Genomic DNA, 24,304 nt, shown 5'->3' on the forward strand with positions numbered 1-24,304 from the left:
ATCAATATTCATTGAAAGGACTGATGCTGAAGCTGAAACTCCAATAATTTGGCCACTGGATGTGAAGAAGAGGGTCATTGGAAAAGTCCCTGATGCTGGGAAAGATTGAAGGTGGGAGAAGGGGACGACATAGGATGAGATGGTTGAATGGCATCACCAACTCAATGAACACGAGCTTGAGTAAGCTCCAGGAGTTGGTGATGGACAGGGAGACCTGACAGGTTGCAGTCCATGTGGTTACAAAGACTCAGACACAGCTGAGTGACTGAACTGAACTGAATTGAAGAAATATTATGACAAAAATGGCAAAATTTAAAGAGAGAATATTAAGGCAGCAGGAAAAAAACAGAGTCATATACAAGGGAACCCTCCATAAGATTATCACTTAATTTTTCTAAAGAAACTTTGCAGGCAGAAGGAAGTGGTGTGATATGCTCAAAGTGCTGATAGGGAAAAAATCTGTATCCTAGGATACTCTATTCAGTAAGATTAGCATTTAGAATTGAAGGAGAGATGAAGAACTTCTAAAAGAAGCAAAAACTAAAAGAGTTTATCAATACTAAAGCTATCCTAAAAGAAATGTAAAATGGTCTTCTCTAGGTGGAAAAAAAAATGTTACAAAAAGAAGTAAGAATCTGGAGGTGGTCCTAAGAGGGCAGAGGAATAGGACGGGGAGACCACTTTCTCCCCCACAAATTCATCAAAAGAACATTTAAAAGCTGAGTAAATTCCACAAAACAACTTCTGAATGCCGGCAGAGGACATCAGGCACCCAGAAAAGGACATCAGGCACCCATTGTCTTTGAAAGGAGGTAAGATAAAATATAAAAGACAAAAAGAGAGATAAAAGAGGTAGGGATGGAGCTCCATCCCAGGAAGAGAGTCTTAAAAAGAGGGAAGTTCCTAAACACCAGGAAACACTCTCACTGCCAAGTCTGTGGTGAGACTTGGAACCACAGAGGGCAACATAAATGGGAGGAAAAATAAATAAATAATTAAAATCCACAGATTACGTGCCCAGCAGTAACTCCCCCAGTGGAGAAGAAGTGCAGACACCTGCACCCGCCGCTAGTAAGCGGGGGCTGGGCAGGGAGGCGACGGGTGCATTGCTTAGAGTAAGGACTGGGCCTGAATGCCCTGAGGGCAATCTGAGGAAACTAACTTGGGCTAGCAAACCAGACTGTGGGATAGCTACCACGCGAAAAGTCCTAACCTAAGACACCACCAGGCCCACTCACAGAACAAAGGACTGAACAGAGCTAGCCAGCTGCAGACAATACCCCTCCGGTGACAGGCAGCCAGAGCCGGAAGCGGGCAATCGCAGCCTCAGAGAGGCATTATCTACCAAACTGCAAGCAGGCTTCTTTGCTAAGACTTCTTGGGGTTCTGGACGGTTAACATCCACCTGAGAAGGTGCGCCTGTTGTACACCCAGACAACGGAGCCACAGGGACAGGGGAGGCGTTAAGTCGCAGCAACTGCGCTCGCCAAACACCTCATCACCTGAGCTGCTCGGACCTGGGAAGTGCACAAAACGCAGGCCCAACCGAGTCCGCGCCTCTGAGGACTACCTGAGTGCCTGGACCTGAGCGGCTTAGACCTGGGAGGTGCATGCAGCCCAGGGCCGGCCTCCGACGGTTCCCAGTGGAGCAACCAGAGCCTGAGCAGTGTGGGCAGGGAGGGCACACGTGCCTTGAGCGGGGGCAGCCCAGTGTGGCTGAGACACTGCGAGCACACGCCTATGCTATTTGTTTGCAGCGTCCCTCCCTCCCCACAGTGTGACTGAACAAGTGAGCCTAAAAAAGTGTCCACCACCGCCCCCTTTGTGTCAGGGTGGAAATCAGACACTAAAGAGACCAGCAAACAGAAGAAGCTAAAACAGAGGGAACCGCCTTGGAAGTGACAGGTGCAATAGAGTAAAACCCTGTAGTTAGTACTGACTACATAGAAAGGGGCCTATAGATCTTGAGAAATATGAGCCGGACCAAGGACTATCCAAAAATGAACTGACCCCACACTGCCTACAACAACACCAGAGAAAAGTCCTAGATATATTTTTACTATTTTTACTATCATTCTTTTTTATTTAATTAAAAAAAAATTTTATGTCCTCTATTATTCCTTTAATTTTCATTTTTGTAACCTACTATTACTTTGCAAAAAAAAGAGACCCTATTTTTTAAAGCAAACTTCATAAATATATTTTTAATAATTTTTGTGACTTTTTTTTACTTTCTTTTCTTCAATATTGTATTTTTGAAAATCCAACCTCTAGTCTAGATTTTTAATCTTTGCTTTTTGGTATTTGTTATCAATTTTGTACCTTTAAGAACCCAATCTTCAGTACCCATTTTTACTTGGGAGCGAGATCACTTGCCTGAACCCCTTTTTCTCCACCAGGTCGCCTCTATCTCCTCCCTCTCCCTTCTCTTCTCTACCCAACTCTGTGAATCTCTTTGTGTGTTCTGGACTGTGGAGAACACGTAGGGAACTGATTACTGGCTGGATCTATCTCTCTCCTTTGGATTCCCCCCCATTATCCTCCTGGCCACCTCTGTCTCCTTCCTCCCTCTTCTCGTCTCTGTGTAACTCTGTGAACATCTCTGAGCAGTCCAGACTGTGGAGCGCACATAAGGAAGTGATTACTGGCTAGATTGCTCTCTCCTCTTTTGATTCCACCTCATCTCATTTGGGTCACCTCTAACTCCCTCCTCCGTCTTCTCTTCTCCATGTAACTCTGTGAACCACTCTGGGTGTCCCTTACTGTGGAGAAACTTTTCATCTTTAACCTAGATGTTTTATCAGTGGTGCTGTGTAGAAGGAGAAATCTTGAGGCTACTGTAAAATTAAGACTGAAAACCAGAAGCAGGAGGCTTAAGTCCAAATCCTGAGCACACCAGAGAACTCCTGCCTCCAGGGAACATTAATCAATAGGAGCTCATCAAACGCCTCCATACCTACACTGAAATAAAGCACCACCCAAGGGCCAACAAGTTCTAGAGCAAGACATACCACACAAATTCTCCAGCAACAAAGGAACACAGCCCTGAGCTTCAATATACAGGCTGCCCAAAGTCACTCCAAACCCACTGACATCTCATAACTCATTACTGGACACTTCATTGCACTCCAGAGAGAAGAAATCCAGCTCCACCCACCAGATCACCTGACACAAGCTTCCCTAACCAGGAAACCTTGACAAACCATCCATACAACCCCGCCCACAGTGAGGAAACTCCACAATAAAGAGAACTCCACAAACTTCCAGAATACAGAAAGCCCACCCCAAACACAGCAATATAAACAAGATGAAGAGACAGAGGAATACCCAGCAGGTAAAGGAACAGGATAAATGCTCACCAAACCAAACAAAAGAGGAAGAGATAGGGAATCTACCTGATAAAGAATTCCAAATAATGATAGTGAAAATGATCCAAAAATCTTGAAATCAAAATGGAATCACAGATAAATAGCCTGGAGACAAGGATCAAGAAGATGCAAGAAAGGTTTAACAAGGACCTAGAAGAAATAAAAAAGAGTCAATATATAATGAATAATGCAATAAATGAGATCAAAACCACTCTGGAGGCAACAAATAGTAGAATAACGGAGGCAGAAGATAGAATTAGTGAAGTAGAACATAGAATGGTATAAATAAATGAATTAGAAAGGAAAAAAGAAAAACGAATTAAAAGAAATGAGGACAATCTCAGAGACCTCCAGGACAATGTTAAACGCCCCAACATTCGAATCATAGGAGTCCCAGAAGAAGAAGACAAAAAGAAAGACCATGAGAAAATACTTGATTAGATAATAGTTGAAAACTTCCCTAAAATGGGGAAGGAAATAATCCCCCAAGTCCAAGACACCCAGAGAGTTCCAAACAGGATAAACCCAAGACAGAACACCCCAAGACACATATTAATCAAATTAACAAAGATCAAACACAAAGAACAAATATTAAAAGCAGCAAGGGAAAAACAACAAATGACACACAAGGGGATTCCCATAAGGATAACAGCTGATCTTTCAATAGAAACTCTTCAGGCCAGAAGAGAATGGCAGAACATACTTAAAGTGATGAAAGAAAATAACCTACAGTCCAGATTACTGTACTCAGCAAGGATCTCATTCAAATATGAAGGAGAAATCAAAAGCTTTACAGACAAGCAAAAGCTGAGAGAATTCAGCACCACCAAACCAGCTCTCCAACAAATGCTAAAGGATCTTCTCTAGATAGGAAACACAAAAAGGGTGTATAAACTCAAACCCAAAACAATAAAGTAAATGGCAATGGGATCAACTTATCAATAATTACCTTAAATGTAAATGGGTTGAATGCCCCAACCAAAAGACAAAGACTGGCTGAATGGATACAAAAACAAGACCCCTATATATGTTGTCTACAGGACACCCACTTCAAAACAGGGGACACACACAGACTGAAAGTTAAGGGTAGGAAAAAGAGATTCCACACAAATAGAGACCAAAAGAAGGCAGGAGTAGCAATACTCAAATCAGATAAAATAGACTTTAAAACAAAGGCTGTACCTGACTTCAGGCTCTATTACAAAGCCACAGTTATCAAGACAGTATGGTACTGGCACAAAGACAGAAATACAGATCAATGGAACAAAATAGAAAGCCCAGAGATAAATCCATGCACATATGGACACCTTATCTTTGACAAAGGAGGCAAGAATATACAATGGATTAAAGACAATCTCTTTAACAAGTGGTGCTGGGAAATCTGGTCAACCACTTGTAAAAGAATGAAACTAGAACACTTTCTAACACCATACACAAAAATAAACTCAAAATGGATTAAAGATCTAAACGTAAGACCAGAAACAATAAAACTCCTAGAGGAGAACATAGGCAAAACACTCTCTGACATACATCACAGCAGGATCCTCTATGACCCACCTCCCAGAATATTGGAAATAAAAGCAAAAATAAACAAATGGGACCTAATTAACCTTAAAAGCTTCTGCACATCAAAGGAAACTATTAGCAAGGTGAAAAGACAGCCTTCAGAATGGGAGAAGATAATAGCAAATGAAGCAACTGACAAACAACTAATCTCGAGAATATACAAGCAACTCCTACAGCTCAACTCCAGAAAAATAAATGACCCAATCAAAAAATGGGCCAAAGAACTAAATAGACATTTCTCCAAAGAAGACATACAGATGGCTAACAAACACATGAAAAGATGCTCAACATCACTCATTATCAGAGAAATGCAAATCAAAACCACTATGAGGTACCATTCCACACCAGTCAGAATGGCTGTGATCCAAAAGTCTACAAGTAATAAATGCTGGAGAGGGTGTGGAGAAAAGGGAACCCTCTTACACTGTTGGTGGGAATGCAAACTAGTACAGCCACTATGGAGAACAGTGTGGAGAGTCCTTAAAAAACTGGAAATAGAACTGCCTTATGATCCAGCAATCCCACTGCTGGGCATACACACTGAGGAAACCAGAAGGGAAAGAGACACATGTACCCCAGTGTTCATCGCAGCACTGTTTATAATAGCCAGGACATGGAAGCAACCTAGATGTCCATCAGCAGACGAATGGATAAGAAAGCTGTGGTACATATACACAATGGAGTATTACTCAGCCATTAAAAAGAATACATTTGAATCAGTTCTAATGAGGTGGATGAAACTGGAGCCTATTATAGAGAGTGAAGTAAGCCAGAAAGAAAAACACCAATACAGTATACTAACGCATATATATGGAATTTAGAAAGATGGTAACAATAACCCTGTGTACGAGACAGCAAAAGAGACACTGATGTATAGAACAGTCTTATGGACTCTGTGGGAGAGGGAGAGGGTGGGAAGATTTGGGAGAATGGCATTGAAACATGTATAATATCATGTATGAAACGAGTTGCCAGTCCAGGTTCGATGCATGATACTGGATGCTTGAGGCTGGTGCACGACCCAGAGGGATGGTATGGGGAGGGAGGAGGGAGGAGGGTTCAGGATGGGGAACACATGTATACCTGTGGCAGATTCATTTTGATATTTGGCAAAACTAATACAATTATGTAAAGTTTAAAAATAAAATAAAATTAAAAAAAATAAAATTAAAAAAAAATAAAATAATAAAACAAAGGCTGTGAAAATAGACAAAGAAAGACACTACATAATGATCAAAGGATCAATCCAAGAAGAAGATATAGCAATTATAAATATATATGCACCCAACATAGGAGCATCACAATATGTAAGACAAATGCTAACAAGTATGAAAGGGGAAATTAACAATCAATCAATGTAATACACCACATTAACAATTTGAAAAATAAAAGCCATATGATCATCTCAATAGATGCAGAGAAAGCCTTTGACAAAATTCAACATCCATTTATGATAAAAACTCTCCAGAAAGCAGGAATAGAAGGAACATACCTCAACGTAATAAAAGCTATATGACAAACCCACAGCAAACATTATTCTCAATGGTGAAAAATTGAAAGCATTTCCCCTAAAGTCAGGAACAAGACAAGGGTGCCCACTTTCACCGCTACTATTCAACATAGTTTTGGAAGTTTTGGCCACAGTGATCAGAGTAGAAAAAGAAATAAAAGGAATCCAAATTGGAAAAGAAGAAGTAAAACTCTCACTGTTTGCAGATGACATGATCCTATACATAGAAAACCCTAAAGACTCCACCAGAAAATTACTAGAGCTAATCAATGAATATAGTAAAGTTGCAGGATATAAAATCAACACACAGAAATCCCTTGCATTCCTATACACTAATAATGAGAAAACAGAAAGAGAAATTAAGGAAACAATTCCATTCACCATTGCAACGGAAAGAATAAAATACTTAGGGATATATCTACCTAAAGAAACTAAAGACCTATATATAGAAAACTATAAAACACTGGTGAAAGAAATCAAAGAGGACACTAATAGATGGAGAAATATACCATGTTCATGGATAAGAAGAATCAATATAGTGAAAATGAGTATACTACCCAAAGCAATCTATAGATTCAATGCAATTCCTATCAGGCTACCAATGGTATTTTTCACAGAGCTAGAACAAATAATTTCACAATTTGTATGGAAATACAAAAAACCTCTAATAGCCAAAGCAATCTTGAGAAAGAAGAATGGAACTGGAGGAATCAACCTGCCTGACTTCAGGCTCTACTACAAAGCCACAGTTATCAAGACAGTATGGTACTGGCACAAAGACAGAAATACAGATCAATGGAACAAAACAGAAAGCCCAGAGATAAATCCACACACCTATGGACACCTTATCTTTGACAAAGGAGGCAAGAATATACAGTGGAAAAAAGACAATCTCTTTAACAAGTGGTGCTCTTGGAAAACTGGTCAACCACTTGTAAAAGAATGAAACTAGAACACTTTCTAACACCATACACAAAAATAAACTCAAAATGGATTAAAGATCTAAATGTAAGACCAGAAACAATAAAACTCCTAGAGGAGAACATAGGCAAAACACTCTTCGACATACATCACAGCAGGATCATCTATGACCCACCTCCCAGAATATTGGAAATAAAAGCAAAAATAAACAAATAGGGCCTAATTAAAATTAAAAGCTTCTGCTCAACAAAGGAAACTATAAGCAAGGTGAAAAGACAGCCTTGAGAATGGGAGAAAATAATAGCAAATGAAGCAACTGACAAAGAACTAATCTCAAAAATATACAAGGAACTCCTGCAGCTCAATTCCAGAAAAATAAATGACCCAATCAAAAAACGGGCCAAAGAACTAAACAGACATTTCTCTAAAGAAGACATACAGATGGCTAACACACACATGAAAAGATGCTCAACATCACTCATTATCAGAGAAAGGCACAATGAGGTACCAAAACCACAATGAGGTACCATTTCACGTCAGTCAGAATGGCTCCTATCTAAAAGTCTACAAGCAATAAGTGCTGGAGAGGGTGTGGAGAAAAGGGAACCCTCTTACACTGTTGGTGGGAATGCAAACTAGTACAGCCACTATGGAGAACAGTGTGGAGAGTCCTTAAAAAACTGGAAATAGAACTGCCTTATGATCCAGCAATCCTACTACTGGGCATACACACTGAGGAAACCAGAATTGAAAGAGACACGCGTACCCCAATGTTCATCGCAGCACTGTATACAATAGCCAGGACATGGAAGCAACCTAGATGTCCATCAGCAGATGAATGGATAAGAGCTGTGGTACATATACACAATGGAGTATTACTCAGCCATTAAAAAGAATACATTTGAATCAGTTCTAATGAGGTGGATGAAACTGGAGCCTATTATAGAGAGTGAAGTAAGCCATAAAGAAAAACATCAATACAGTATACTAACACATATATATGGAATTTAGAAAGATGGTAACGATAACCCTGTATGCGAGACAGCAAAAGAGACACAGATGTATAGAACAGTCTTTTGGACTCTGTGGGAGAGGGAGAGGATGGGATGATTTGGGAGAATGGCATTGAAACATGTATAATATCATACATGAGACAAGTCGCCAGTCCAGGTTCGATGCATGATACTGGATGTTTGGGGCTGGTGCACTGGGATGACCCAGAGGAATGGTACGGGGAGGGAGGTGGGAGGGGGGTTCAGGATGGGGAACACATGTACACCCGTGGCAGATTCATGTTGATGTATGGCAAAACCAATACAATATTGTAAAGTAATTAGCCTCCAATTAAAATAAATAAATTTATATTTAAAAAAAAAGAAAAAATAATCTAAAGTAAGAATCGCTCAGTTTTGTCCCCATCGTCTGTAACTCGACAGGCTTCTTTGTATATGGAATTCTCCAGGCAAGAATACTGGAATGTATATCCACTCCCTTCTCCAGGGATCTTCCCAATCTAGGGATCCAAACTGTGTCTCCTGCATTGCAAGTAGATTCTTTACCAACTGAGCCACCAGGGAAGCCCAAGAATCTATAGGAAAGGAAAATTCCCACTAGTAAAGGCAAATATACAGTAAAGGCTGAATACCAACCACTTAAAATAAGATAGTATGAAAATCAAAAGAGAAAAATTTTAGAATCAACTACAATGATAATAATCAGTAAAAGGATAAAAATGAAGATGACATCAAAAGTAAAAATTTTCAAGTGGATGGAGAGTAAAAAATGTAGATCTTGTAGAATGCATTTGAACTTAAAGTACTAGCTTTAACAAAATATAGATATAGTTGTAGGTCAATATCTATAGGTAACCACAAATAAAAACCTATAGTAGATACACAAAAACTAGAGAGGGATACAAGTGTACCACTATAGAAAATCATCAAACTACAAAGGAAGTAACAACAACAACAAAAACAAAAAAAAGAAAGAAAGAAAAATAAGAAATAAACAGAGAACCTCAAACAACTGGAAAACAACAAATAAAGAATAAGTACACAACTAATAAAGGAATAAGTACATACCTATCAACGATTATTTGCAACAACATGGATGGACCTAGAGGTTTTTATGTTTAGTGAAATAAGTCAAATACAAATGCCATGTTACCACTTACATGTGGAATCTAAAAGATAAAAGAATTGCATGAATATAACAAAACAGAAACACACTTAAAAATATAGAGAACAAACCAGTGGTTACCAGTGCAGAGGGGAAAGCGGGGAGGAGTGAGATATGGGTATGGGGTTAAGAGATATAAACTACTGTATATCAAACAAGCAACAAGGATACATTGTACAGCACAGAGAAATAAAGTCATTATTTTATAATAACTTTAAATGGAGTATAATCTATAAAAATCCTGAATCACTATGTTGTATACTTGAAAACTAATATTCTAAATCAACTATACTTCAATAAAAAACAAAAGGAATGAAGGACCAACACATATGACAACATGGTTAAGTCTCAAAAACCTTATGCTGAGTGAAAGAAGCGAGATGCAAAATATCATGTATTGCATGATTCCATCTGTATTAAATGTCCAGAAAAGGCAAGTCTTTAGAGACAAAAAATTTATTATTGATTGCCTGGGCTGGGGGTAAGAATGAGGAGTGCTTGCAAATGGGCATGAGGTATCTTTTTACAGTGATGGACATTTTTCTAAAATTGGAATGTGGTGCTAGCTATACAACTCTGTAAATTTTCTTTAAAAAAAATAGTTGAGTTATATCCTTAGAGTGAGTTTTATAGTATGTAAATTATACCTTACTGTTAAAAAATAGATATGAAACCACCATGCCGTTTTATATGCAATTCTGACTTTTATAAATAAACCTTCTAACTACAAGACTTTTATAAGACAGGGAAGGCAGCCCTGATCCACAAAAACAGTATGACAGAGGTTCCCAAAAGTTTGAAAACCAATCTTAATATTCTGGCTCCACACATAGATGAGTCACATGGCATTAGTGCCTGACACCTAATAGGCCTCAGTAAATGTTTACTGGACAGAAAATGAAACCATCTTTACAGGGTGACTTTCCCCCAAACATACCATCCACTTGATAGATGAAACGCAGTTGATTAGGGCATTTTTTTCCTTAAGAAAACTTACATGAAACATCAACATCTCCAGGGAAAAAGTTGTCTTAGGTAGTCAGAATCATTTACTAGGCTATGATGAGGTAAGATACTAACTCCTGTGTGCTACAGACCCTCTTGATTTAGTAGTGGGTGTAGACCTAGGTTGACCAAGGTTTAACTGTGCATCAACAAGAGTCATGGCAGAGTAACGGAGGTGGAAAAACTGTGCATGGGCTTTCCACCATCATCGCCTAAACATGACCCAACTCACTTGCACTGACATTTCATTTGCTCCCTAACTGCAAAGACGGCTACATACCCAGGGGAGTAAATGGAATACTTGGTGAACATTGCAGTCTGCCATAGCTGCCGTCAAGGGGCCTTGTCTCAGGATTCTTTTCCACAGCTAGAGACAACCTCCTTCTCCATCTAACTGATTAAGAACCGCTAATCAAGAAGTTAGGATAGATGACCTTCAGATTCTTTGAAGCAAATTTTGAAGGACACAAATATTCTGCTTGGTATCCCTGAGGCACTTTGCTTTTTGGAGAGGAGGTGGTCCTTGATTCACCTTTCCCCGCCCCCACCCCCACCACTGGAAGGATATCATCTGGTACATGGTAGCAGCTCATGGAGAAGGAAATGGCAACCCACTCCAGTGTTCTTGCCTGGAGAATCCCAGGGAAGGGGGAGCTTGGTGGGCTGCCGTCTATGAGGTCGCACAGAGTTGGACACGACTGAAGCGACTTAGCAGCAGCAGCAGCAGCAGCTCATGGAGTATATGGAATTGAATTTTGTCTCAGAGAAACAGGTCAGGTGAAAGCCTACAGTCTGAGTACGAATATCTCCCATCTTCCCATGGTATTCTTCAGTCACAACTTTTTTTTTGGTTGACATTCCCTCAAATCAGTTAAATAGAACCAAGAAATACAGGTAAATTCTGAGGGAAAAGGAGCAAAAAATGATGCAATGTAAACAATCACTTTTACTGCTTTATAGCACCACAGCTATCACCTCATCTATACATAATATTTTGTTATATATTATTATACATAATAATAAATAGTGCTAAACAAAAATAAGATCAATGCTTTAGAATAAAAGAAAGAGATGAATCAAGATTTATGTTATTCCCATGTGATGGTATTTGGAGAAAATGTCTCATGAGGCTGCTACCAGTCTACATTCCATTATTTATAGTATTAATATTTTAGCCCCTTAGCTTCTGGTCTCTGTTCTTGAAATGTCAGTCTTATCTTTTTCAAATATTACCTTTAAAATCCAGGACCAAACTCCTTAATTCTCGCAATTTTGACTTTCTGTGTAACATTCTCATGCTTTTTTCTTTTTTGAAGATTAAAACAAGATCCCCAAATGAAACTTCTGTTGCTCAGAGTTAATTATTCTTTATGCTGCACATATTCAGTAACAACTCACCCACTACCTAGGATGCTATTTCTTTTTTGACTGAAATTTTGCCCATTGCTCAAGTCCCAAATGGGTCTTAACCCCACTGTGAAACTCTCCCTGAATATTTCTGCTCTACTGGCCTAAGCACCTGAAGAACCTATGGTCTACAACAGTCATCTACGCACCAGGAACTATCCAGAAGTCTTCGTTAAACTTTTTGAGTCTCCTTCTCCCAGGTAGACAGAGTATGAGCTTCTTTAGAGACTGTATTACATTATTTTATATCCCCATATATGGATTAATAGAGGACACTCAAGAAATATTTATTGCATACCTACTCTTGAGCTAGGCCTTGTAGAGGAATAAATGTGCCAGTAGGTGTATTTATTAGCTGAATTAATGTTTGAAGAATCATTAAGTTTTTATATTTTGGAATTTTACATTGGGCTGGATTTTTTTTAAATGCTGCTATTCCAAATTAAGCTTTAATATACATCATCCTCATTTATCAGTATTTCCTGAATTTATATTTTAGTTTTAGTGAAAATATCATTCTTGAAAATATAAATGCTGGACTTCATTTTTGAGAATTTATCCTTACATTCATCATCTTCTGATTCTATTTCATATACCAATATTATGTTTTCCCTTGTCATTAGCAGATATGTCCCTGGATCTCCAAATCTACATCTATACACAAAACTTGGGTCCAAAGATTATATCTTTTAACAGCTGGATTGCCTATTATGCTAGGTATGATAATATACAAAGAAAAATATCTATTTCCCCTAATAATTACAATAACATTATTAAGTGTTCCTCTAAATCCATATTAAAGCAATAACAAACTACAGATTCTTGGAGTATAAAATAATCTTTAGTTAATTTTATTACCTTGTTCCCTTTATCATTCAAAAATCCATTGCTAATCTGCGAATAATGTTCTTTCTAAAAGAAAAACACCCTCTGAAAAACTCTCCTCCTACCATTCTTGCATTATGCCAGCAGTTTATTTGCTTTTCCTTTGACATCTACGCCTTTAAAACTAGCAAAAGAAAAAAAAATCAGAAAAGTTTAACTCTCACATCTCTCACTGTGTCGTAAAATCCTTTGTCAATTACCCTGTGTGCTTGAGAGTTGTCCGTTTCTTTTTCGATCGAATTACAGTTGTCTCGGCACCCTCATTTACCAGTTTGATCCACGCTGTACTGGTTTTTATCAGTTTGGTGATTCTTTTTACAGATTGAGCACCATGATAAAAGTCTAAAAGTTGGGCAATTCCGGCTAAATTGGAGCAGTCTTTTCCCGTAAAGCGACCCGGTACCACACTAAACTCCAGGGAGAATGAATGATAGATTATGCACCAATAGGGAGTGGAGAAGAGTATTTTGTCTAAGTTTGCAACCCAATCCTTGGGAGCCAGAGGTGGGAATTTTAAAACGGGGTTGGTCTTTTCTTTGGACTTTTCTTAAAGGGGTATCACTGCCCGTTGACGTTGATGTTAAAGTTTACCAAAGACTGCCAAATTACTGGTTTGGATTAGAGGATTGCCTCCGCCCCCCTTGTTTTGAGTGAGGCAAAATGTGAAACTGACACTTGACAAATTCAGACAACTTTTAAGAGCGTCCATAGGATAATATGGGCTGCCGAAATGGCTCAGTGGTAAAGAATCTGCCTGCGATTCTGAAGACGCAGGTTCTTCGATCCTGAAGACGCAGGATCACTAGGTGGGGAAACGGCAACCCACTCCAGTATGCTTGCCTGGAAAATTCCATGGACAGAGGAACCTGGCAGGCTATAGTGGGTGGGGTGGTGGAGTCCGACACCACTGAGCAGGGCACACACAGGATAATATATTAATACAAAGAATCACATGGCTACTTTTGTGTCAGTTTCAGATGGTAGACGTTATTTTGCCATAGGTCTTATTTTTACTTAATATGTCTGCTCTGTAGTTATCTCTAACAGTAATTAAGTAAACCAATATAAATCTATAAAGTCAAGATTGCTTGACAATGAACCAGTAGTTTAATCAACATCAAGCTTTTCAAAGAATAACAGTGGTTTCTTAAGAGGAAGTTTTTTTTTAAACTTCATTTCAGAAGAAACGTTGTCATACTAACAAGCAAGGAATTTAAAAAGTATTTTGTACTGTTCCCTAACAATGCTTGGATCTTTCTTTTTTTTTTTTTCCTTTTTACCAACATGAAAGATTCTTCCTTTTATGACTCTTTCTGCTGACACGGGAATATTCTTAAATATTTATTGATAGACTACTCAGTCATGCTAGGAACTGCCAGAGTATTTTATTCACTAAATTGTTAGTGTCCTTTTAACGATCGTTTCTCGCAGCACACTTCAAGTATTTCAAGAGCAGAGACTAGGTTACTGCCTCAAGTTTGGAACGAACTTGCCAGCGCGCAGTGACTTCTTTTTATACTGTGCTTTAATAAGCTTACTGCTGCTGCTGCTGCTACTGCTAAGTCGCTTCAGTCGTGTCCGACTCTGTGCGACCCCATAGACGGCAGCCCGTAGACCGCCGACCCTGGGATTCTCCAGGCAAGAACACTGGAGTGGGTTGCCATTTCCTTCTCCAATGCATGAAAGTGAAAAGTGAAAGTGAAGTCGCTCAGTCGTGTCCGACTCTTCGCGACCCCATGGACTGCAGCCTAACAGGCTCCCCCGTCCATGGGATTTTCCAGGCAAGAGTACTGGAGTGGGGTGCCATCGCCTTCTCCGAATAAGCTTACTACTTGATCACTAACCTTGGCCGTATTACAGAAAACCACCGGGTCTCAGTTGTGACCGTCAAACGAGTATAATAATAGTATCTGTGTCATAGGATTGCCATGAGAGTTAAGTGAGATAACCTGTCCACAGATCTTAGAACCTTGCCTGGTACACACTGGGTGTTATTCTTGTAATTTCTTAACGTATGTATTGAGTACGAGGACAAGTGCGTCAGTGAACGTATGAACAAAAGAACTAATAAATTACTGACGGTCCCTGAGGCCGGAGCCAGCTAAACCACCCTCTCAAAACTCTGAGCACAAACCTCCACCTCAACCGTAACCCCCGAAGCCAGAGCCGGAAGCAAGGACCGAGCCGGAGGCGGGGCCAGTAGCAGAGAAGCCGCAGTTTTGACCAATAGGCACGTCGCTTGGAAAACGAGCATCTCGCCTGACCTATCGTAAGACGGCGACCACAGGGGCGTGTTATCGCGATCTTCCTCTCCCGGGCTCACTCCTCCCCCAAACCTCTGAAGAGAGGGTCCCGCCCCGCCCCGCCCCACTTTCGCCCGCGCCCCGCCCCGTCGCCGCCGGCGCTCCGCCCCGCCTGCCGAGCCCGGGCTAGCCGTCCGGCGCCCCTCAGCTCGGGAGCGCTGGCTCCACCGGCAGAGGTGAGTGGTGCTTCGCTGCTTCGGGTGCCTCACGTAGCAGTGCCCTGTGGCCCGGCCCCTGGCCAGGCAGGCCGAGCCTGCCAGAGGCGTCGGGCCGCAGCAGTGGACCTTGGCCCGAGCGGGCCCACCCGGGCCTCGGGTCGCCACTGCCGCCGGGCCCTCCTAGCCCTAGGTGGTCGCAGAATCCCTTCACCGGATCTGTGAAATCCTTTCTACTAAGCTCGCTGCTTCCAAACTCTAATGGCGAGAGTGCTTGGTTAACTGGGAAAAATGGCATGTGTTCTGCCTGACTTCTGCCAGCCTTCTCAGTACTGAGAAAATAACAAACGCTTTTAATGTACGATTTTAATCCTCTAATATCCAATATTAGGAAGTTGGAGTGGGTATTCCACCGAGTTAAGTATGGAAGTCAATCGAAGGTACTCCTTTCCCTTTAAAATACACCTGCTTAAAAATGTGTGGAATTTTCTTAAGGTGGAAAGGTTTGTTTGCTTTAAACAGTAATAGAGTGGATTGGTGTTTACCTGTCAGAAAACTCCTATGCAGGTGCAGTTGTATACAGCTAATATTAAGTGCATCATTTGCTTTTAATTGTAGATAAGAGGTACCGAAGGGAGTATGTGTGAGAAAATTATCCTGTACTGCCAATGAATGCATTTGGAAAACCATTACCATTATTTATTATTGACAGCTTTCAGATTTCATTTGTGTAGATTTCATCTGCCAAACTGCATTTTAACAGAATGTAGTGACGTTTTTACGGAGAAGGCAATGGCACCCTACTCCAGTACTCTTGCCTGGAAAATCCCATGGACGGAGGAGCCAGGAAGGCTGCAGTCCGTGGGGTCGCTAGGAGTCGGACATGACTGAGCGACTTCACTTTCACTTTTCACTGTCATGCATTGGAGAAGGAAATGGCAACCCACTCCAGTGTTCTTGCCTGGAGAATCCCAGGGACGGGGGAGCCTGGTGGGCTGCCGTCTATGGGGTCGCACAGAGTCGGACACGACTGAAGCGACTTAGCAGCAGCAGCAGCAGCGACGTTTTTAAAGCCGTCAATCCTACCCATCTCTGCAGGATTTAGAAGGAAAGCCATCAGGTTATGCTGTATTGTCTCACTGGATCTAACCATCAAGGAGTGTGGGCTGTGCTTTGTGGTCTTAAATTTGTGTAAGCTTTGCCTACCGTTTAAATAGTAATAGGAAGAAACAAGGGCCCTACTGAAGTTCATGAAAGGCTGCACTGTAGAACAGTGCACAGGCTTTGAAGTCGTCCATTTGGGTTGGAATTCTGAGGAGTTGCTCTCTGAGAAAACTCAGTTTCCTCATCTATAAAACAGGCTAAATAACATATATCGCAATGCAGAGTTTTAAGGATTGAGAGATCAAAGCACATAGAAGGCTCAGCCTGTAGTATCTACAAGCCGACCTTAGATCAGAGATGAAAAAAACTCTACCGTGCAGTGTTACTCACATGGCCTACTTTCAGCAGTTCATCAGCTGTTTGAGGGCCTGCTTTGTGCTAGAGGCAGGTATACAAATGTGAAGAAAACAGCGGGATCTCTGCCCTCAGGAGCTCATGGTACAGTCTCTTGGCTAGATGTATAATAGATAGATACATCAATAAATATATAGATTATAAATTGTGGAGAGTCCTACAAAGAAAGAGGAAGAGAGAATCATTTATTTGGGATGGAGAAGTGATTTTACATTGAAACCTGAAGGGTGTTGAGACAGTGTTTTCAAGGCTAAAAGGAGAGCAGCAAGTGATGTGAAGAGTGTGGCACTGAGAAACACTAGAAAAGCCCAGGACTTTGGTGAGAAACAGGAAGGGTGCTGCCAGGCTGAAGGAGTGGGTGGGACCAGGTTGTGAAGAGCCCTCAATACCTGGTAAGTTTGATTTTTCTAAATAAACTTTTGAAGGTTTTTTTTTTTTTTTTTTTTAAGAGCTCATGTGAGTAGGGAGTGAATTTACCTGAGAAAGAGAGGGAGACATAATTGAATTTACTTTTTTAAAAGCTCCCTGCTAAGTGATTAATGTATTATAGATTGACTAAACACAGGGAGACCAGTAAAATATATGGCCAGGCAGGAGATGACTGGTTTTCCATTTTGGCAGATGGAGAAATGTGGATTGATTTGAGGTGTATGTTGGAGATGGAAACCATAGGCCTTGTGATGGATTGGAGGTGGTGGGTGACTCATTCATGATAGGTGGGTGGAATCATTCTTGACTTCAGGCTTTCCTGGTGTTCGGAAAGACTGGGAGAGATTTGGCTAGGTGATGAAAATAAAAAACTCCTATTTGAAAGTGTTAAGTTTGAGGTGTTTCTGAGACACCTAAACTGCTTCCAGTTTACCATTTAAGTGAATAATTACCCAGAAAGCTTCCCCTTCCAATAACAATCATCAGCGTTATTTCTAGCCTAGTTATCCTTGCTTCACAGAGAGAATTAAGATGTGGAAAGATTATCTTGTTTAGAGTCCTGTAATATGTCTCATAAAAATAGGGAAGTGAGTAGCTAGTATAAAAATGGGAAGGTATTGGACTCTCATGCTCCATTGGGGAGATTATTGAGTACTCCATATTCTCTGCCCTTTCATATAAAATAGCAGATACTTTCCTATTAGGAGTTAGAGTTTGGAAATAATGAAATATAAATGAAAAGTTACAAAACACTGCTTATTGAAAGCTTATGTTACTACATTTGTACTAATTTGGTGTCAATTCTCAGTGAAAATTTTTCTTAAGAAAAAACATTTTCTTTGAAAGGTATTTTCCTTTGGAGAGTTTGAGGAAGGGTGCCCAAGTAAACGAGAACAGAATCTTTGGACAAAGCTCAACTTGATTTTAGTGTTTTAGCGTTTCCTTAGTATCTTGTAGAATCCTGTTGGTCTGTGTGTGCAAAGACTTCAGTCTGGACACACTTCCCCACCCAAAGAAAAAAAATCCTTTATTCCCTTATGAGCTGCTTGACCTTTGGCAGATTATTGTAGCTCTGAGCTTGTTTCTTTTTGTGGTGATTGTGAAGTTTGTTTCTGCCCTGTGTCTAATTGATAAGATGGCAAATCTTATTTCTCCTCCTACCCATGTCAGTTTAGAGCTAGAAGGGAATTTAATCTGTTCTGGGTTCTGGCCCTTATCAATAAATTGTTGTCTCCATTTTATATGTTAGGCAGCTGAAACCCAGAGAGGTTGTAATAGAAAAATACAGGATTCTTATTTCCTAGGGCAGTATTTCTTCTTTCATTGGAAGAATAAAGTAAAACTATGTTCCCAGGCCTGTTTCTTTGCTACTTAAGATAATCTGCAAAGCTAAGAAGAGAGGAGAATGAGGAGAAAAGAAAGAAAATATTACTATGTAGAACAATATTTAGATAGTAAGAAGTGAAGAAAATGAAGCTGTAAATGATCTAGTCATATTAAATATTTTAAAAATATTTTAAGCTAAAGACAAAATGAGGTAGGAAGGAAGGAAATGGCTTTGCTGTGTCTGATTTTTAAGTTCTTTCTTTAGTTAGTTATGTGTTATGAAACTGGTCTCTGTTCTCTTAGATAGGGATTCCTATCTCAAGTTCAAGAACTATTTTTTCAAATAGGACTATTCTACTAAGTAGTAAATATTGTTTAAATAGTGAGAGTACTTTTTTATTAGTTATTCATTTTAATCTTTTAAATATGTATGAAAATTTAGTTGCTGTGAAATAAAAATGTAGGAATTGATGTATAACTCTCCTTTTAATGTCTGCAAATAGCTATATATGCTAACTGGTTTATTTGGCAGCTTTTGTTACCAGTATCATAATTGTCAGGTTTTTTGTTCTCTTTAGAAATGGATCAATTTTGACAAGATGTAGTACTGCAGCGTGCCTGATGGAATATGTTCAGCCATGGCATCCGAACTTTGTAAGACGATCTCTGTGGCAAGGCTGGAAAAGCACAAGAATTTGTTCTTAAATTACAGGAATCTGCAGCATTTCCCATTGGAGTTACTGAAAGATGAGGGACTACAGTACTTGGAGAGACTCTACATGAAAAGGAACTCCCTTACAACCTTGGTACAGTATTACATTACATTTTTTAAAAGTTATTTATAATGTAGTCCTGATCAAGATATGTTTTATGTATCTTAAGATATCCAGAACCAAGATGTATATCCCCTCTTATTGTGTAAACATGTAATAAAAGTACATATACAGTGGTGGAAATTATTTAGGTAATTACTTAGGTGGAAATTCACTAATTCCTGCAGTTACAAAGTTGCAAAAGTTGTATAGGAAAGCAAAATATTCACTAATATACCACTTAGTCCCACACACTACTGCATATAAGATAGATAACCAACTAGGACTTACTGTATAGCACAGGGAGCTCTACTCAATATTCTGTGATAACCTATCTGAGAAAAGAGTCTGAAGAAGAATGGTTATATGTACATGTACACCAGATCACTTTGGTGTACACCTGAAACTACTGCAGCGTTGTGAATGAACTATACTACAATAAAATTAATAAAAAATTAGTCCCCATTCAGAAGCCCCTCTTCACTTAGTCTGTGCATCTCTCTGGGCCTGTGCTTTCTTTGCTGTTAAGATTCCTAAGTGATTTATGGATGTTACAGTATCCAACAGACCAGTTAAAAAGTAAGGAAGAGAAAGGCCAACAAGGATGACTTTGATTTAGAGGTATTTAAAAAGATAATAATTTGAAGATTATAATACTAAAATTAGCATTAGAAGGCTTGATGTGTTTTGAGCATTTTGAAAAACTCCAAAACCAAAAAATCTTCATGATTGCACTGTGAAAATCAAATGACTTTGAGCTATGACCCAATTTATTGGGGAAATTTTTGCCACAGAAGCCAACATTTTATGATATTAAAAAAACTAAAATATTTTCAAAAGAATGTCTCTGTCAAACTTTTTATTCCCACTATTTACCATGATATTTGGTCTCTGTTTTAAATGAATTTGCTTTATGTGGACTTTTCTGATTATCATTGAACCTCTTTTAAGTTTTTCATGTTGAATTCTAGTTCTTATTCATATTAGATGATTTATGAAGTCTTGTTTTTTTCTTTGTGATTGGGCCCATTCTTCATTCCCTTCTCTGAACGTATATGAGTATCTGAAAATATACCTTATTGACTTTATATATATGGAGTGTTTTTCTGGAAAAGTTTTATTTAATCTGTGTAAAATACCTACAGTGTGTAGAAAGCATTGCTGTGTCTGAAAGTAAATGTAAATATATCTTTCATTTTTAGTCTTTGGCATATTAGTGTATGGGGCTTCCCAAGTGGCACTAGTAGTAAAGAAACCGCTTGCTAATGCAGGAGACATACGCAATGTGGGTTCGATCCCTGGGTCAGGAAAATCCCCTGCAGGAGGGCATGGCAACCCACTCAAGTATTCTTGCCTCGAGAATCCCATGGACAGAGAAACCCCCAGTCCATGGGATTGCAAAGAGTCGGACATGACTGTAGCAACTTAGCACACACACATATTGATGTATGTTATTTTGCATGCCTAGATTTTTTCAAATTAAAATGTTCACTTTTCAAACCTTAATAATCTATATAAAATCATATTAATCCTTTTTGCAAGATCATCATTCCATAAAGTGAAACCATATTTATGTAGTGTTTTTTATCCGCTTTGGAGAAGAAGTGGTATAAGAAATAATCTGTCAAGAATTATAGCCTAGATTTTCTTATGTTTGTTGTTAATATACAAAGAAAAGGTTGTGAGTGGATTACGTTTCAAACAGTCATAGTCTACTGCAGTAGAAGTAATTGACCTTTGCTTATAAAACTAACAATAAACTTCTGGTTTTGTGGCCATTTCTTGCCTGAATTTTTCTGTTTATGAAAAATTTAAATATCTACTATGTAATTTTAACTGATATAATGGCTTCCAAACATACATTTCAAGTTCATTATTTGTCACCTTGTTTGTTGAAGATTAAATTGTTGCATATGTTTATAATGATAGGTGTGTGTATTTTATTTTAATGGTTTCTCTTAGCTGGAACATTTGATTCATGTGTATCAAAGAGCTTTTTCAACTGTCAAGTGCGATACAGATATCAGTATGTGAGAATGGTAGCAACCATACCATTCCCTGACTATGCTGAGCATAAGACAGCTTATTTATCCAGTAGAGTCTGAGAATGGCTTCCTGCACAGGTTTTGAAAGCAGATGGAACAGTATTTGCCCTTGTGTGCTCCAAACTAGTGAGTTCAGGCTTTTGGAATATTTGCTGGTGTTATTGATAAGGTATATTTCCTATAGAAATAGCATTTAGTATGTGAAATTTGACTTACAACTGCAGTAGTGTCCAAAAGAAAAAACATTATTGGAATCATACAGTATCTCAAACACAGTAAGAATTAATTGGCTTTTTTTTTTTTTTCAAGGAAGCTTGAGAACCTGCCAGTCATTTCCATTTCCACATTGTTTTGTTATTTTTTATTAACGTTGTTTTATTGTGTTTAAATGTCCTGTCCTCAGCATTCCCCATTTCCCTTACTTATATGAAGCCTCTTGGTGAGAAGAGGAGTCACTGAGGCCTGACTTCTGTCCTTCCTTTTTCTATTTAAGTTGCTCTGTATCGCACTGTGGTTTGTATTTGTAGGATGATTGTATGTCAAATGCTCAGAACTTGGGGAATGCCCATTTTAAAATGGAAGGACAGTGAGAAAGAATAAACTTTTTTTATATATAAAAGAATAACTTCCTATATTACCTATGAAAATGATATGTGCCCTATAGCAACCAATATAGAGGAAGATATGGAAAGTAGTTGTTTCTCTTTCTGTTCATCCAGTTCTGTGCTTTGGAATAACCAGTATTTATAGTTGGATTGTGTCCTTCCACTACTTTGCTTATGTTTATATAATTATGTACTCTTTATTTTTTGTCTTTTTAAAAAACAAAAGGGAATCATACTATACATATTTCTCTGCAGATTTCTCTCTTTACTTCATTCTTATTCCGCTAACTTCTAGGCCAAAAAGTATACATACATCCTTGTATTTAGGATCAAATCTCAAAAGCAAGATTGCTGGATCAAAGGATAGGCATATTTTACATTTTAAAGTACTTTTGAGCAGTATTTTATTGTACAATATTACCATTTATTTGTATATCTGAAAAATCATAAAACTTTTTTAATATGAGTTAATTTATATAGGAATACTGTTATATAATTAATAGGCAAATAAGAAGTAGTTAGGAAGTATTGTGATTTTGGTTCCTAACATTTATCTTAGAAAATGTTTTGAAGAATTTTTCTATCATTATTTTAAATGCTATTCAAGAATTATCAAGTCTCTGATCTTTGCGGTAGTTTGACATTAAGAGAATAGGAGATACAGGTTCTGTGTTTGTCGTAGCATCCACATAGTTGTTAGATGAATAAATAAATGAATATAAAGTAGGATAGTGTTAAGGACTATAGTACAAGTATATGAATTCCAGATTGAGAATCTTTTATCCAGGGACTCTGTCTTAAATTCTGTATCCCCAGGCCTGGCCTACTGCCTAACATATGCAGGACACATCATCTAATTCTATGGATCAGGATTGTAAAAGACTTTTTAAGGAAGGTGCTATTTGCATTGATCCTGAAGATTGACTTTGACAGGAACTTGGGAGGAAAACTATCACTTACTCATTCACCATGTATTTATTGAGTACTTACTGTGTATCCAGTACTCTTCAAGGCGCTGGCAATCAATACCTCATGGAACAGATTCTTACTCGCATGGAATTTTTGTTTCTTGACTTCCCAAACTGAAGAAAAAAATATTAACTGAGATTAAATGGCAGAAGATTAGGATCAATATTTGTCCAAAACTTTAGTGACAAAAAGTGATGGTAACTGTGACAGGGCCTGTGTTAGAAGCTCTGGAGAGGATGCACGTTTGAATTGGTGAGGAGGAGGTGAAAAACTAGATAACAAGGTTAGTGGGTCTAAAAATTTGGTTTTGATTTGAAAAAGCAGGCATAGCTGGAGGGTCTCGACAAAGAAGGACACTTTTTCTTTCTCCTTTTTTATTTTCTTTCCTCTTTACTTACCCCTCTTCTCTTTTCTAAGAGGAATGAGTTGAGCCTGTGTAAATGCTTATGGGAAATCTTCATTAGAGAGGAGTTGAAGATACAGAAATAGGAAATAATTAAAAGTTCAGGATTCCTAAGAAGGTAGGAAAGGACAGGCCCCAAAGTACAGTTGGAGGGAGGGAATGACTTTGAAATAGTATCCCTTCCTCCTCTAACAAGAGAAAGGAAGGATAGGTGCACAGGAAGATACAGACTGTGGGGGAGACAGTTTTTGTCGGATGACCACCACTTGGGGAGTGAAGATCTGTGGAGTGCAGGTTTGAAATGATTGCTGTGAAGAGTCATGGCAGTTTGTTTTGAGAAGGGTGGTAGAACTGTTGGGATTATTCAGCAAGCAGTTGATGGCTAGACTTACGGTGGAACCATCTGCTTGTTTAGGGAGTTTTTCCCTGCAGTTCTTAGCTGTCTGAGGTATAAAGAATTTGGGATGTCGCATATATGAAGGCTTAAGTTTTTCCAGGTACAGAGGGACTAAGGAGGTTTAGGATTTTGGCAAGAGTGATTAAAAGGGTGGGGCATGGAGTCTAAGCTGAATTGGAGGCAAAGAAAGAAAGGAGTGAGTGAATAGGGAAAATGAAGTGGGTCCAAAGGATCCCGACTTATGCTGGGCATGACTGAGTAAGCCATCCGGATGGATGGGATATTCTGGTCGTGGAGAGAGACTTAGTCATGGAGAAGTTTCAGATGATGACAGGTTATGAGTGTGCAGGCTGAAGGGGGCTGGGGTAGAGCCTACCTTGTCCCCTTGCATCCCAGTCCCTGCCCTTGCTCCCCACCAAGTAGCTGGGATCTGTGTAAGAGTGAGAGAAGGAATATAGCATGGAAGCAGGAATCAACAGTGGAAGCATTTGAGGTCTGCAGT

The 24,304-nt window shown here is 39.1% G+C and overlaps 2 protein-coding genes across 10 annotated transcripts in view; one reads left to right on the top strand and one right to left on the bottom strand.

Annotated features, from left to right (window-relative positions):
- Window positions 1-13,271, bottom strand: part of TTC23 (tetratricopeptide repeat domain 23) — a 157,274-nt gene extending 144,003 nt beyond the window's left edge. For 2 of the 6 annotated variants that reach the window (XM_025271595.3, XM_044932794.2), the window contains exon 1: window positions 13,041-13,271. The gene's annotated coding sequence lies outside the window, so the exon portion shown is untranslated. Of the gene's footprint in view, window positions 1-12,813 lie in introns of all 6 variants that reach the window. The other 4 variants (XM_044932793.2, XM_025271599.3, XM_006052246.4 and 1 more) reach the window with 4 other exon arrangements.
- Window positions 13,272-15,165: 1,894 nt separating this feature from the next.
- The window catches only part of LRRC28 (leucine rich repeat containing 28), a 206,649-nt gene continuing 197,510 nt past the window's right edge, over window positions 15,166-24,304 (top strand). For all 4 annotated transcript variants that reach the window (XM_006052244.3, XM_025271601.2, XM_025271602.2 and 1 more), the window contains exons 1-2: window positions 15,166-15,319; window positions 19,150-19,377. In XM_006052244.3, the coding sequence (XP_006052306.1) occupies window positions 19,210-19,377 (168 nt within the window). In that variant the 5' untranslated portion in view covers window positions 15,166-15,319; window positions 19,150-19,209. The remainder of the gene's footprint in view (window positions 15,320-19,149; window positions 19,378-24,304) is intronic.

Source organism: Bubalus bubalis, chromosome 20 (assembly GCF_019923935.1).
Source record: "Bubalus bubalis isolate 160015118507 breed Murrah chromosome 20, NDDB_SH_1, whole genome shotgun sequence".
Classification (NCBI taxonomy): Eukaryota; Metazoa; Chordata; class Mammalia; order Artiodactyla; family Bovidae; genus Bubalus; species Bubalus bubalis.